Genomic DNA, 15,944 nt, shown 5'->3' on the forward strand with positions numbered 1-15,944 from the left:
CAAGAAGAAGGACAACACCAGGCGGAGAAAGAACATCTCCATTCCATATGTGTCAGGAGTATCAGAGAAACTCCGCAGGATCTTCAACAACCATGACATCCCGGTCCATTTCAAACCGATGACAACACTGAGACAGAGACTGGTTCACCCGAAGGATAAGATTCCCAGGGAGAAACACAGCAGTGTGATATATGCAGTCCAGTGCAGTGAGGAATGCTCTGATCTGTACATTGGAGAAACTAAACAACCACTCCACAGAAGAATGGCTCAGCACAGAAGAGCCACCTCCTCAGGACAAGACTCAGCTGTTCACCTCCACCTCAAAGACAAAGGACACTCCTTTGAGGACAACAACGTCCACATTTTAGACAGGGAGGAAAGGTGGTATGAAAGAGGAGTCAAGGAAGCCATCTATGTTAAGCTGGAAAAACCTTCCTTTAACAGAGGTGGTGGCCTCAGACATCATCTTTCTACCACATACAATGCAGTGATTCCATCCATTCCCAGAAAGTGTGCACATACTCACAGTAAGAACAAAGGGCTGTCCACCAGTCCCCCTCCGGCAGTTTCATAGTCGTTAGCCAGTCGTTAGACACACCTGGCCCAGTCAGCCAGAACATCACAGGTAAGTATGGAAACATTTAGTGCTATTGTTTGTAAGTTTTTTTAAGTTTTACCCAGACCCACCCACTGAGGTCTGTAACCACATATAAACCATGTTTCCCCACCAAACAGTTAGAACTGATGAAGCTGCTTGGATGAGCAGCGAAACGTCTTCTAGAAAACTCTACAAGTCCAGATGCCTTGCTTCAATCTTCTCTACCTCTTCTAACCTTGTTACATTATGTGTTTCATTACCTATTTATAATTGAAGTAAACTTTTGAACAACTTCTCAGTGACAACAGTAAATCATTTATTGTTCTGTTATGTACAATATTTACAAAGTCACAGTTTGAACATTTCTAACTATTTACCAGTGGGCATTATGAAAATGTACAATTTATTATTTATAAAAGATCAGCAGAAAATACTATTTACAAAGAACATATGTATAAATGTTTGGCTGAGCAGGAGTCCTTGGTGCTGCTGGACAACAGTGGCTGTCTCCTCTGTCCACCACATCGTCCATCAGGGTTTGCAGAGCTGACGATCGGCGGCTGCCATGTTACTAAAGATGTTTTTAAAAAGGGCAAAAATAAAAATAATAACTTCAACAAAGCAGCTTAAAATATGAAAAGCTATAAAATATGTATCCTCACCCTCCAAAGGTGATGATGGTCAGTACACCTCCTCCAGGACAGACAGCTGGTCCTGCAGGGAGCCCCACTCTCCTCCACCCAGCAGTAATTCTCTGGTGTAGAGAGACAGACCTGATGCTTAATGACACATTAAAGCAGTGCTTTCAGGGTTATTTGCAGGGTTCTTACACATTTAGCTATTTAATTTAAAGTATTAAAATTACAAACAGACCCTGTCTGTTTGTCTATCTACTGGTTATATGGCTAGCGTTTGCTCAGTAACTGGTATATTAATTATGATCAATAATATGGTTAAACAGCAGCTTACCGTCACCTCCCCACTGCGCTCTCCCAGCCTGAAGAAAATGAGCCGTCACCGGGTTTGCTGCCGCTGGAGCCGCCTCTCCTCTTCCTCCAACAACAAATAAATATATTAAAAATTCCAAATTTCTAAATCCACACTGTTGTCCCGTTTGTTGTGTAGTCCGTGTTGTGTCGCTGTTGTTGCTTTTGTTGCAGGAGTTTCTTTATAAACCACAGTCTGTTGTTAAAACTAAAATAAAATACATCATTTGCATAATGCAGTAGTGTCAAAATAGCAGAAGGCATTATTCTAGTAGATTTAAAATAAGACAAAACATCTGCAGTCACAGGAAGCACGCAAGACCTGTGAAAGTAAAATGTTAAAATCTTTCTCTCACGTTTGACTTTGAGGAGTTTTTGTATACCATTGGAGTCCTCAGGGGGGCGCTGTGGTGACCATGAGCTGTTGCGTAGATCACCAGAAGGAGAGAACATGACGTAGTAAAAGGGGCAGTCCTTGAATACAAGTCTTTGCTCCATTCATGTATGTTTTTTAACATTAGCAGACCCCACCGACAACCAAGCCGTGTCACATCCTCGTCAAAACAGACAGCTCTGCTTCAGGAAGCGTCGGTGAGTAGACGGTCTGTCTTCACTGCATGCCGCTGTCTGGTCTTCTCTCTCTATGTGCTTTTATGGAAGAATGAAAATGTAGCTGCAGTGGTTTTTGTAAAAAAGAAAACACCCTGGAGAAGCTGCCGTGAAAGCTGTTGTTATTTCTGCGCAGTTCACACAGATGTCAGACTGTTGCATTTCCTTGCCCGCATTCTGAGCTGTGCGGTGTCGAGATGGTTTTTCTCCTCTTTACACACTCCGTACTCACCAGAAATCAAGCTGCCTGTAGTTGTTGACTTTGAAATCCAAACTACAAGCTTTAGGGAGACGGTTTGTTGCACTCAGCCATCTTAACAGCAGGTAAATGCATAAAAGGCCTTTGAATTTTACCTCTCCTGTTCTTGATAACCATGAATGTGGGCGAAAGTCCAAGTAGAGGTCACCCACCACCTGTCTTGCCTAACAATATACACCTCCGTCGTTATAATTCAGGAGTAATTTAATACTATTGTTTGCGTTTGACAGCCTTGTTATGAGTGATTGTACCTAAAGATTACAGAATGTAGGCGCGTAAATGTCACCTGCATGTGAAGGTCAGTAGAAGCTGGTTAGTCAAGGTGTCCTCACCACAGGACGATGGTTGATAAGTTTACGATGACGGGTAGAAGAGTCTGGAAGCTGCTTTGGTGAAATAAAAACACAGGATATTGACGCCATGGGCGCACACCAGTGACCCAAATTTTACCCACACCACGTGGGCAGGATGCTTGATATAATAACAGACATTCGTGAGTATGTGTGCGATTCTGAGGTGTTTACAAATGACTGCTGGGGGATTGTTTTATTAGATGGAGTTTGCAGTCACGATCCTAACGCAGATCGGCTGTCCTCGGCGCCAGTTGCGGGCTCTGTATTGACAGTGAGCAGGTATCTAAGCGGCGCAGCGCTGCAACCTTTCACCCAGTTTCTGCAGCACAGGGTGGATCATGTGATGATGGAAAGTAGCTGGGGGAAGGGACTGGCTGCCGATGAAACGCTGCTCTGTGGATGCTGCTTCCTCCTCCCAGGACTGCAAACGTAGAAACGACGTGTCTTGCTTTCAGATAGCTCTGTGTGAATGACATACAAACGGACTGCGTTCCTTCTCAGACAGGATTAGGCGTGTTTGCACAGAAACATAGCTGTAGTCCCGTCGTTACACAAGCAGCCTAAAGGTACAAGGTAAGACGTGTTTTCTAGACATCTAACACACCAGAAATATGCCCGTCGTTTTATTGATCTTTAATCCCTGCAACGATTATATTTGAAATTGAATTCTTTTATATTATCTTGCAAAACACATTTATTATTATACAATGACCAATGATGTCACTGTCTGCACAAGCAGGAATATTCAAACAAAAAAATAACATTTGAATATTCTTAAATAAGACCAACAAGAAATCTACAGTCAAAGAAATCATGCAAGACCTTTGTAAAATATAATCTTTGTAACACACTCTTGTGCCAAATATTCATTTTTTTTATCATAAAGTTTGTATATTTGTACAACTTTTCAACTATTGAAAATGCCACCTCAAATTTAGAATGAGGCATCATAACTTTGTCCACACATAGGGTGAACAAATTGAAAGAAAAAACGGGTGCCTGTAGTGTTTTAGCATTCTTAGAACAAATGATGAGAGGCCTCCACCTGCATAACCAGTTCAGAGATGAGGAACAGTGGTAACGAATAGCCAGTCAAATTCAAGCAGTGGTTTTCCTCTGGTGTCAGCGTTGAGGAACTCGTTTTGTTGCTACTGAACTAAATGCAAAAAAGACAGCTATATGTAGTTTTGACATGTTAATAATCACAGTCATAAAGAAAAAAGAATGGTTTATACTAGGCATGTGCAAAATCGTATCGTGTGCAATTAATCGTCAGAAAAACTGTCACCGATTAATATTTGCCACTTATCGATTATTGCGATGATGACGCATTTTTGTGTTCGTCGTACTGTCACCATCACCCGCAAGCGCGCACATGTGATCCCACAATAACAATAATGGCGGAAGGCAGTGGTATTCAGTTAAATGATGCGGAGCAGCACGTTCCTAACAGAGGTTCAACGTCTGTCACGATAAGCCGGAGTACGAAGAAAGCCGAAGAAAGCGCAACGAGGCCGCAACGCCGGCTACAGCTGTATTATATAGTGCCGCGCATGCGTAAGCGACACGCATTAGGTGTGAGGCGTGGAGCATTAGCTGTTGCCATAGTAACTGGACGTTTGCTCGTATTAACCGATCTTTATTTATGGACTCCACAGCAAGATAGGAAAACATTACAACAGCGAAGTCTCCTCCAGAAATCCACTCAGCCGAGAATCCGCGATACGTTTAATCATTGTGCTCCTTACGACCAAACTAAGCGCTGGAAGAACTTAAGGCAGCTTGATTTGCACAGGCATACATTTAAATGTGGAATTGTCGGGTTTGTTTGTAATCTTTTTTCTGCTGCTGTTCTACAGTATGAGTGAAAACATGCACTAGTGTGTGACATATTCCAGTCATAGGTTCATTCGCACAGACACATTTTTTTAACTTGAAATAATCACTGATGTGACTTTTTTCTGAACTTATTTGTCCTGTTTAATTTTAATATTGATATGCACTGTTCTTAAGATAAGAACATTTGAAGGACAAAGTTACTTTAAATGTTTGCTTCATTATTATTTTGAAGCAGGTTGTGCATTGTGCAATGCATCTGTTATCAATTTCAAACATGGCTGGTTGGTGACTAATCACTACTTACCAGCTTAACCTGTTAGAATGAAGTAGTTAACTTGACTGATGATTTGTCAGTATCATTTTAGAACAATGTGGCGATTTAGAGTCAAAAATATGTAAGTGCAATTGTCATCATTTAATCTTCAAATTAATAGTTATCGGCTAAATGCCACAATTATTCGTGATAATTCGCCCAACCCTACTTTATACTGTGTGTCTGTTTAATTTGATTGGATTGCAGATATTCTCAAGCAGTGTTGTTGAGAAAGCGCATGAACTCTGGCAGCAGCTAATCAATATAAATTGTTCTGATTTTTGACTGACAGATATCTGCGTGTGGTGATTGATCGGATCATTCTTAGAGTCAGTGTTGTAACCTGACTTTGCAGTCATGTACTTTTGAAGTGAATTTTACTAGCATTACCTCCACTTTCCTTACTTTCAGTGAGCTTTCACAGTAGTTAGCCACCATGGCAGAAGCACACCAGGCGGTGGCCTTTCAGTTCACTGTCACGCCTGATGGCATCGACCTGCAGTTGTGCCATGAGGCTTTACGCCAGATCTACCTGTCTGGCCTCCACTCCTGGAAGAAAAGGTTCATTCGCTTCAAGGTAAGATGAGGCTGATAAGGCTTAGTGGTTACTGCTCTTTTCTGTTGACAGGTTTAGGTATTGACTGCTGGCTCATAAATCTGTTTATTGGATAACTCGCTCCCACTAGAAGGTCACTCACTCTCATGCAAACAGCCAACTGTGACAGTAACCTTCCTGTCTGTTTTTGTGTCCTAGCCTTTGGCCTAGTTATCGGTTTACACACTGTCCTACTGAATCTCTCAAATCGAACGACCTGCTAGGATTATCACTCATCCTTTTATTAATATAATGATAATTATTGATAGGTCTCATGTCTTTTCATCACCTAAGACAACATGTTTTATCATTTTAAAAACTGGTTTCCGGTCGCTCTGTGACCCCGAATGACCTTTTGTGATACGGCTTGCATTTTCACAGAATGGGGTAATGACTGGTGTGTACCCTGGCAGTCCAGCTGGGTTCATGGTGGTAGTTGTGTCCTACATGTCATACAATAAATACAGACAGCTGGATCCATCTCTGGGACTGTTTGCCAAGCTGGGCCAACACATACCCATCAGGTAAGACTGTTGATATTGTAATGATTCTAGCATAATGTTTGTTTGTTTTAGTTTAGGCTATTAGATGATTAACAGACGTGGAAAGTTAAAAAATATATATATATACTGAAATATGTGAGACCAACAACAGCTGTTTAATGAGATGTCACAAAATATAAAGGTTACCATTGAATGTGGACATGCCTAACCTGCATGTTGAGGCAGGAGGAACTGGAAACAATAACTAGCATTGACCAGGGAATGTGTTAATGTATGTTTATGCTACACACAGGGGTGGTTTCAAAAATACTTTCTTCATGGGCAAGTTTGTTAATAGTATTGATCATGCAAACACATATGTTCATATATAGCTTTTTAATGCCTCGCTTGTCAGTAATGCAGTGGGTGTTTCCTCACGGTCAGGGTGCTGTTCATGACAGTGTCATCAAGATTATCACCCTGAGGAATATTTCAAATACTTCACAGTTTAAACACAGTTGTCAGTGTTGAGCTGTTTTGAATTCTGAAATTATGAATTCAATGCTTTCGCTTTCTCTACAAAGTATCCCAGGACACATGGTAATACAGGTTCCAGGCTTTATAGCTGGAAGGCAATCAGTTGTAGTGTGTGTTTGTGTGTTCTAGATATATGACATCTGTCTTTGTTGACTTTGGACTGGTGAGTCTGCCAGCTTTATTGTGTTTAGTATTTTCATTGTTGTAGTGCATACTTTACACTGACCAATACTGTATAGTTAAATGACAAAGTGTTGATTTGTTACATTCTCTCTCTTTCTCTCTCTTCTATTGTCCACAGTCGATATATGTCCACAGAGAGCCAGACAATAGTCGGAGGAGTTCTGGTGGGCACAGGCCTTTGGGTCACCATAATCATGATCATGAGGAATGTCCTCAAGTGCCTGCTGTCATGGCACGGCTGGATGCATGCACGCCATGGCTCTGTGTCCTGGTCTGCTCGTCTGTGGATGGTGAGACAATGAATGTGCTCTTCTGTTCAATTCCCTAAAGAGTGTTCTCATTCACATGAATAAAGAAAGCAGTTTTGCCACTGTTGGAGCCAGAAAGTTGGAAGACAGTGCTGAAACGTATTAATCCCTAAAAAGGAGATGCCACGGAAGTTAGACTGTTCTGCATTGTCATTCACAGTTTTGCACTTCTTATGCATAATTCTATCCCTTCTGCTTTTGGCCACAGACTTAGAATCAGAATCAGACAGACTTTATTAATCCCAGGGGGGAATTGCTTACCAAGTGAAAAGGCTGCACTTTTCCTCATGCCATGCCAGGAGAAACTAAAGTGTAACTTTAGACTTTTTGCCCATTTTCTTTTTCTTTTCTGCTTGTCCAGATACTAGTGAAGGTGTTCTCTGGCAGGAAGCCAATGCTCTACAGTTTCCAGAACTCCCTGCCTCGACTACCTGTCCCCTCCATCAAGGACACCTGCAGAAGGGTATTTTTCACCAGTCACTCACTGTCTGAACAGTTTCTTTGTGACCATTTATGATTATTCATTTTTTTATCTTTAAGGTGGCACAGCATATGCATATAAAAATGTTTTGACAAATTATGACAGACATGAGATGAAAGCCATTTAAAACAGATCTGCATAAAAATGTGTATATACCTGTCTATCATGCAGCATACTATAGGTAGTTGTTTACTGCACATATAGCCCAAAGCTTCTGCATAAGCCTTCTTCTTCAAACGTCTGTTTTTTTTCCCAGACATATCTGTTCTGTTCTCGTTTAAAACTCATGAACTTTAGTTTTTCTTTTTATAACTCTGTTTCTTACAGTACCTGGAGTCAGTGCGTCCACTGATGGATGATGAGCAGCACGAACGCATGACGGGTTTGGCAAAAGACTTTGAAAAGAATCTGGGACCCAGGCTGCAGTGGTATCTTAAACTGAAGTCCTGGTGGGCATCCAACTATGTGAGCTGAACAGAACTTCTCTTTTCTCATCTATACTTTGTTCACAGCTGGGGACACTGTCATAAGTCTTTAAGTGTTCACCCCTCCTCTCTTTGTCCGGTGCAGGTCAGTGACTGGTGGGAAGAATACATTTACCTGAGAGGCCGCGGACCCATCATGGTCAACAGCAACTATTATGCCATGGTAAGACCTCTTTCTTTACCCAGGTATCTTTTTGCTTCACAATAGCTCAACCTTGGGTTTATGCAGCTATTACACAAATATAAAAAAACATCCAGCAAGCTTATCTACATCTATGACTGACAAGACTGTCATGTGACCCTCATCGGTACTAATACAGAAACATCTGTGGAAAGTTACAGAAGCCATAAACATTAATTATTAACTCTTTAAGTCATTGGTCATTGGGGCTTTAGCATAACCTGTTACCTAGTTGTGCAACTTACTGAGTGCATATTACAACATAAACATTTCAGCCGCTCAATAACAAATCCGTCTAAATAAAGGAAAAGAATTGTGGTAAAGGAGATTGACTTGGCATAAGGGTCAGCGGAACAACTCTCAACATGCTTGAAATAGCAGGTTATGATAGCTGCTGCCTTGACCAAAATAACAACAAAGAAACAGCTGGTCGTACAGCATGTACCAAACATTACACATGGAATTGCATTTACTGTCTACCTGTACTAATAAAATTATGATAAGTGACAATTTGACTGCATCACAGCCCTGGCGTTTTTCCAACCGGAATGATTATTCATTGCTGCTTCTTTTGTCCAGGACTTCCTATATGTGTTCCCCACCTCCATCCAGGCTGCCAGGGCAGGTAATGCTATCCATGCCATCATGCTCTACAGGAGAAAACTAGACAGAGCTCAGATCAAACCAGTGAGTATCATGCTGCTCTGTTAGAGGAGTGTTTTTTGAAAAAAACTTTGTTTAATCTATACTTAATAATGTGTAATACAGCGCACAATAGTACCTGTTAATGTTTAACTTTCTCACTTTAAATCACTTGAATAATATATATTTTATCTGAGTAAATTTGTCAATGAGAGCTGCTTATCTTTTTCTTGTGTAATTTGAAGTAAGTTTATCACACCAATAATTATGTAGATACTTCAGTTCACTGTGTTGAACTCTGATTTTTGAATGAGCCATGCACTTTGCTATCTTTGCTTGTTCTAATCAAAATACATTTGCAAGACCACAAAGCATTTTGTGAAGGCTTAGTTAACCACGATTATGATGGCTGGTGATGTAACACCTTGTAGTGTTATCTTTTCCTGCTTGCCTGTCAGTCCTTTTTCAACCTGCATGACACCTAAATTCGTATTCTTAAGGCATTTGCACAACACTACACTATGTTGTGCAAAGACCAAATGTGCATTTATACAAACACCAATGCATGAGCTTGCTCTGTTACACACTCACATTCGGTTGTCTCTGTTTTACTGTTTTGTCCTTTCGCTCTGTCGGACGCTGCGTTAGATATACTTGCTGGCGAACAAGGTTCCTCTGTGTTCAGCTCAGTGGGAGCCAATGTTTAACACCTCCCGTGTTCCTGGATTGGAGACAGGTAAGATGAGGGCACATCTCCGCCGTGCCCCCTGCCACCCGACCATTCGACCCTGTGACCCTAGTCATTGCTGTGGCAACAGCCTTTGGAAACCCTGACTCCTTCACTCATTCTCAACAGCACAGCCCTGAAACAGTCCTACATCTTATTGGCTTACATGTTCAATTATTTGATTTAGTCTTAATATCCCAAAAGTGTCTATGCTTATTGGTTAAATTGGTCTGTAGTATCTGGGCTTTGCTGGTGGTACTGAGATGGCAGACCACTGGTTTCTGGACCCTGCTCATGTCTCTTCAGCCTTCAGTGGCTTCTCCTGTGTATACCATTCCTCATCAAATCCCTCTACTTCCCCCATGCTCCTGTCCGTGTAGGTGTGTGTGTCTGCTGCTGCTGCTGCTCCCTGGGGATTTTAGTAAACTAGTTGATCATCTCTATGTGTTTGACTCTTCCCTTTTGCTTTTCAGCTCATGCTCCTACACACTATTCCCATGTGCTCAGCCCAATACGAGTGTATGTTCAACTCGAGTCGTGTCCCAGGTGTAGACACAGGTAGAGCAGTGCCGCCTTCTCCACACTACTCCTACTGTACTTCTCCTTAAGACATTTGTCCATCTGTTTGGAATCAAAGATAATCTGACCAACATGAATTAATAATGCATGCGTGCTGGTCTTTGCACAAGTCAAGAACTAATTTGCATGTGACTAAAGCCATAAAGAGACTGTTTATAATAAGGGAATTTGTGGGGAATTACATGGAGCTTGGTAGATAACAAAATATCACCATTGCTTTTGTTTGAGCATATGCCGAAACAAAGGATTTGTAGGTAGAAAATAACATGTATAAACATTATTATTTGTGTGGAAAGGACATGCATGAAATGACATCAGTCAAATTAGCAGAGAAGGACCAGTTTTGTTATAAAGCGGTTTACATTCATTACACACTTGATTTTATCTTTCTTATTGTGGAAGACATACACTAGTATACAGTGTACATCACTTTTGTAGAGTTTGAGGATTGGCCTCCAGATTGTAAAAGATTTCTTCTTATTATTTTGTACACATTTAAAAACTGAGCCCATGTTAATATTGTTGAAAGTGTGTGTGCCATAAGGGAGCACAGTAGGCTGAGTATTATCTGGATGTGGGTTTGTTCTTCTTGGAGTAAGTATCGTCTCCTTTCCTTCCCCCTGTAACAAGGCTAATGCTTGTTTGAACAGCTGGGTGTCACCACAACAATACTAAAACTCTATAGTAAAATGCAAAGACTGGGTTTTCTTGGTGTTGGTGCACAGCACAGCTCAAACAAACATTGTCTGTTTATTGTATTCCCAACCTCTTCCCCATTCCTAAATGACTTTCCCTTTCATCTCACATCCCGCACTTCCCATTTCAAGCTGCTAGTTCTTTGAACTGGATAGATGTAACTGTTTGAATTTTCACAAAAAGTTTTTTAAAGCAGTCAGTAGATATCACATAATTGTATAAGTCATGGAAAAATTACTAACACTTCAGAAACTAAATTATGTGATGTCCATGCTTTATTTGAGCTGCTGCCATTTTTACATTGTCCATAAATATCATAGCAGTAAATGCAGTTTTTTTGTTATTTTTTTTAATATTTTTTTTTTGTCATTTGTTTTGTTAAAACCTTTTCATATATTTTAGTGCCAACTCATTCTGTTCTCGTCCTACCATTGGTCTGTTTCTCACCAGACACCATCCAGCATGTGAACGAGAGCAAACACATTGCTGTGTACCATAAAGGCCGTTTCTTCAAGGTGTGGATGTTTTATGATGGACGGCTGCTGTTGCCACGCGAGATAGAGCAGCAGATGGAGAGGATCTTGGCAGACAAGTCAGAGCCCCAACTAGGAGAGGAGAAATTGGCAGCACTTACTGCAGGCGAAAGGTGGGTGGCATTACAGAATGAACCAGAGCCAGTACTGGTGAGGCTGTGTAATTGCAGTCACACGACACAGGTGATTTGTTACTTCTGTTTTTTTCAACCATACCCTGTTCTTTTAACTTCTTTAGGACCCCCTGGGCAAAGGCACGTGAGACCTACTTCTGCCGTGGTAAGAACAAGCAGTCTCTGGATGCCATAGAGAAGGCTGCCTTCTTTGTAACCCTTGATGACACCGAGCAGCGCTACAGCTCAGAAGAACCTGTCAAGTCTCTGGACAGTTACGCCAAATCTCTGCTGCATGGAAAATGCTATGACAGGTGCTGCAGATAACCTTAAATGTATTTCAATGTTGAGTGTGTGGCAAAAAAAATGTAAGGTGTGAACTTCTTGTTTTCTTATAGGTGGTTTGATAAGTCATTTAATCTGATCATTTTCAAGAATGGCACTATGGGTCTGAATGCAGAGCACTCCTGGGCAGATGCTCCAATCATTGGCCATCTGTGGGAGGTATGTTACAATGAACTTTACATCGGGCTTTCAGACTATCTTGTGTTTTTGCCAATAAATGTTTCAGCATAACTTCTCTCATCAATAGGTAATATTGATATTAAACTCTGTTGCAGCATGTACTTTCCATGGACCCTGTGAAACTAGGATATACTGAAAATGGTCACTGCTGTGGAGAGCCTCATCCTAACCTGCCTGGTCCCCAAAGGCTGCAGTGGGACATCCCTGCTGAGGTGAGACTGCTAGAGCAGCCTGCTGTTGCACTATGCTTTAATACTCACAGGCTTTGGTTTCCCTCTGCTGGTAGCATAAATTATGTGCAACGCTGTTTGGATTTAGGTGTTTAGTGTTAAAGATGTATTAATGTATACATTTAAGAAAGTGATACTAAAATTAATTTTAGTGAAATTGAATGAATGAAAATGAATCTATATTTTATTAATTTGACTCTCCATCGTGAAATTTTAAATATAATATTCTTTATTTTGCCAGGAAGCATTTTGTAATTAAACACACAACTGTATCACTTCCTGCAGTGCCAGGAGACGATTGAGAGCTCCCTGACAGTAGCCAGGACCCTGGCAGATGATGTGGACTGTCACAGTTTCCCCTTCAGTGAGTTTGGAAAGGGACTGATTAAGAAGTGCCGCACCAGCCCTGATGCCTTCATCCAGATCGCACTGCAGCTGGCCCATTACAGAGTGAGTGCCCTTTATCCAACTGGCTTCTTGTATGTTGCAAAAGAATACTGTTCTGTATTACTGTATGTTATTGTTTTTTTTTTATTTTTTATGGTTTTAAAATATTTGACGACACAAAGCAGATGAAAGGCTTGATGCTGTCTGTCCAGCAGAGGGCAGTCACAACTAGCCAGCCAACATATCACTGAAACTCTTAGCTGTAGTTTGAGGCTGTGTTTTTCTAATCCTTAATTTTTTAAATTTATTAGGTAAAACAAAAAGTACCACATTAAAGTTTACCTTCAGGCAGTTCATGGAGCACCTCAAACATTTAGTTAAACAGCTTCCTGATGTTTGTATTCTCCCATAGGACAAAGGGAAGTTCTGCCTGACATACGAAGCTTCCATGACGCGTTTGTTCCGTGAGGGTCGAACAGAAACAGTGCGCTCCTGCACCGTTGAGACTTGTGCCTTTGTTCACTCCATGATCAGAGATGAGACAGTAAGTCCAAAACCACAGCAGCACACTACACATATGAATTCAGAGCTGCACGTTTTAATTTCAGGAGTCACCTTGATTAATTGTCTTTTTTCACTTTTATTTCTTTCCTGTCAGACAGAGGAGCGTCTCAGGCTGCTCAAAGTAGCAGCAGAGAAGCATCAAAACTTGTACCGCTTGGCAATGACAGGACAGGGCATTGACCGCCACCTTTTCTGTCTCTATGTGGTTTCCAAATATCTGGGGGAGGACTCAGCCTTCCTGAAGGAGGTACAGTATGAGCAGTGGTTGTTTGAATATTTATAAATCACCCTGACCAGTATTCTTGCTATTGTAAGTCAGTACACAATGTTGTATTTGTTTACAGTTACTGGATATGGTCATGAGTTGATGTTATCTTCATGTTTAGGTTCTGTCTGAGCCGTGGAGGCTGTCCACCAGCCAGACACCTTTGCAGCAGGTGGAGCTGTTTGATCTGGTCAGACACCCAGAATATGTGTCGTCTGGAGGTGGCTTTGGTCCAGTAAGTGATCCATCAAGTTTTGAGAGTAAAGACCAAGCAAAAAAACACACAGTTTACATTTAATTCTATTGAGGAACACTTAACCCTGAACTTTCTTAAATCCTTTGCAAAGCAACTGCAAGTATTTGGTAAAAAAATAACTTTTGTTTTTATTTTCTTTGTCCACTAGGTGGCTGATGATGGTTATGGTGTCTCCTACATCATTCTTGGTGAGGATCTCATCAACTTCCACATCTCCAGCAAACACTCAAGTCCAGAAACGGTAAGTTCATGCAATTCTAATTCCTCTGTGAATTATATATATATATATACACACACATATATATATATATATATATATATATATATATATATATATATATATATATATATATATATATATATATATATATATATATATATATATATATATATATATATATATATATATAACTGAAAAATCTTGATTCCTCCTTTGTTTCAGGACTCTCATCGTTTTGGCGCCAACATCAGAAAGGCCATGATGGACATTCTGGATCTCTTCCAGCTTAACAAGAAAGCCAGCAAGTGAAGGCCTTCTACACTGGTGGAATACACACAAGAAGCTGTTTTAGTCAACATATATTCTTAATTGATGTTACAGAAATACAGATGATTGAAAGGTGTTTGGAAGCATTACTGTCAATATGTTTGTGTGGTGGTTCATGTGTACTGTATGCTTAGGCAAAGTGAGATGGTGGTGTCGGTACAGGTGGTGCACAGATCAAAGTTTTTATTTTAAAGGACTGTACGCACTGGCGCCATAGTTACCCACTAAAGTATAAAAAGAAAAGGCAGAAAGGGAGAACAATCTAGTCTGGGATCAAGTCTGTAAATGGTGAGAATATTTCAGCTGCATCATCCAATCACTGGATCACATTTTAAGTTGCAATATGGTGCAATATTTCATCTTTATATCCATCTATCATAAGTTTATCTTGGTGTTTCTTCTAGTCTCTTCAATTGCATCCTGGCTGGTGTGACCGACCCAAGCAACATGTTAAATATCAACAAACTACATGTTGCAAGGTGTCTCTTGATTTCAAATAGCTGAGGCTGAACAGTTGTTGGGTAAAACATTATAATTATCAGCTTTGATTTAAAGAGTGACCCTGTATACGTTTGATTCAGAGTACCAACAGACAAGGTGCTCTCCAATCAGTGGATCTCCATTGCCTTTCTGACTCAGCCAGTGTGTTTGTTCAGTTTTAGCTGCTATGATTTTATGATGTAGCACAGAGCAGATGAAGTTTGTGGGTCTGTGAGTGTGTTTTGTCAGTTTCATACTCAGGTTTTGGTAACTCTGCTTGGTATTTAGGGTGCTGGCTGCAACATTGATAGATTAGTGCTTATGCTGGCATGTACATAAGCAAAGAAGTTGAAATGCAGTATAATGCCATGTAGAGCAGGACGTTTGCTGTGGCGAGGTGAGGATTGATAGGAGTCTGTGTGTGGCCAACTTAATAATAGTGGGTTAACTATACTTTAAACTCTGTTGTGCACTCCCATCACTTGCCCTAGAGTTCAAACTAACCACCTCCTAACTACTTTGGTAGCCTTTTGTGCTGTCAGGTTGTCAATTACAGCAGAGCAATGCCGATGGGTCATTGGTCTTTTAAATACAGTAGGAATGTCTTAGAAGGCAGATACAGAAGGGTTGTCAAACATAGGAATGCATTTTTATTATGTATATGTTGTCAGTCCATATTTATTTTTTTTTGTTTTAACTAATTATTCACACATCTTTACCAGCTGAATGTGGCGAATGATGAGCACTAAGTTAAAACTTTTCTGATTAAAAATGGACACAATGGCTCGTTTTTTTTCATATAACAGTTTTGTTGCCAGTACGTTGTAGTTTTTATCTCAGTAGATCTCATGTTTACACTGCTGCATGTTTATTTTGATGAGCTGTATATGATTGCCTTTAATTTAAAGATGTGTAAGAAATAAGAGACAAGCAGCTGATATACCAAACCAAGTTTTAACAATAAAGTGAATGTCAGACAGTGTGTCGCATTGAAGGGACCTCTGTAGAAGCTGTTTGGTTTGTACATTCTTTGTAGGTGTATCATGATGTTGCAACATGATGAGCTCTGTAGAAGAGGATTCATACCACAGATATGAAGAAAAAAAAAGTGACAAATGAAAGTTAATAATTAAATATTATCTTATTATGAATACTACCCACAGGAGCCTCCAAAAATGCCCCTTTGAGACT

The 15,944-nt window shown here is 40.5% G+C and overlaps 1 protein-coding gene across 3 annotated transcripts; it reads left to right on the forward strand.

Moving 5' to 3' along the window:
* Positions 1-2,055: 2,055 nt before the first annotated feature.
* On the forward strand, positions 2,056-15,751 carry cpt1ab (carnitine palmitoyltransferase 1Ab (liver)). 3 transcript variants are annotated; one of them, XM_028407470.1, is made up of 19 exons: positions 2,056-2,175; positions 5,369-5,534; positions 5,934-6,076; positions 6,873-7,044; positions 7,424-7,525; positions 7,871-8,008; positions 8,114-8,191; positions 8,789-8,896; positions 9,500-9,587; positions 11,304-11,499; positions 11,625-11,813; positions 11,898-12,003; positions 12,120-12,236; positions 12,540-12,704; positions 13,054-13,185; positions 13,300-13,452; positions 13,592-13,705; positions 13,875-13,967; positions 14,169-15,751. In XM_028407470.1, exons 2-19 carry the CDS (start codon positions 5,394-5,396, stop codon positions 14,253-14,255), a joined length of 2,322 nt encoding a protein of 773 aa, XP_028263271.1. In that variant the 5' UTR covers positions 2,056-2,175; positions 5,369-5,393; the 3' UTR covers positions 14,256-15,751. The 3 variants fall into 3 exon arrangements, with proteins under 3 accessions (XP_028263271.1, XP_028263273.1, XP_028263272.1); XM_028407472.1 differs by lacking the exon at positions 9,500-9,587 and adding an exon at positions 10,052-10,136; XM_028407471.1 differs by lacking the exon at positions 2,056-2,175 and adding an exon at positions 3,116-3,378.
* Positions 15,752-15,944: the final 193 nt, after the last annotated feature.

The sequence above is a fragment of the Parambassis ranga genome, chromosome 6 (genome assembly GCF_900634625.1).
Source record: "Parambassis ranga chromosome 6, fParRan2.1, whole genome shotgun sequence".
Lineage (NCBI taxonomy): Eukaryota > Metazoa > Chordata > Actinopteri > Ambassidae > Parambassis > Parambassis ranga.

Bases quoted from the DNA above. Each gene is read 5' to 3' on its own strand.
- cpt1ab (XM_028407470.1), top strand. From the start codon at position 5,394: ATGGCAGAAGCACACCAGGCGGTGGCCTTTCAGTTCACTGTCACGCCT. The intron at 8,897-9,499 runs GTGAGTATCATG...ACGCTGCGTTAG, and splicing joins ACAGAGCTCAGATCAAACCA to ATATACTTGCTGGCGAACAA. The intron at 9,588-11,303 runs GTAAGATGAGGG...GTTTCTCACCAG, and splicing joins TGTTCCTGGATTGGAGACAG to ACACCATCCAGCATGTGAAC.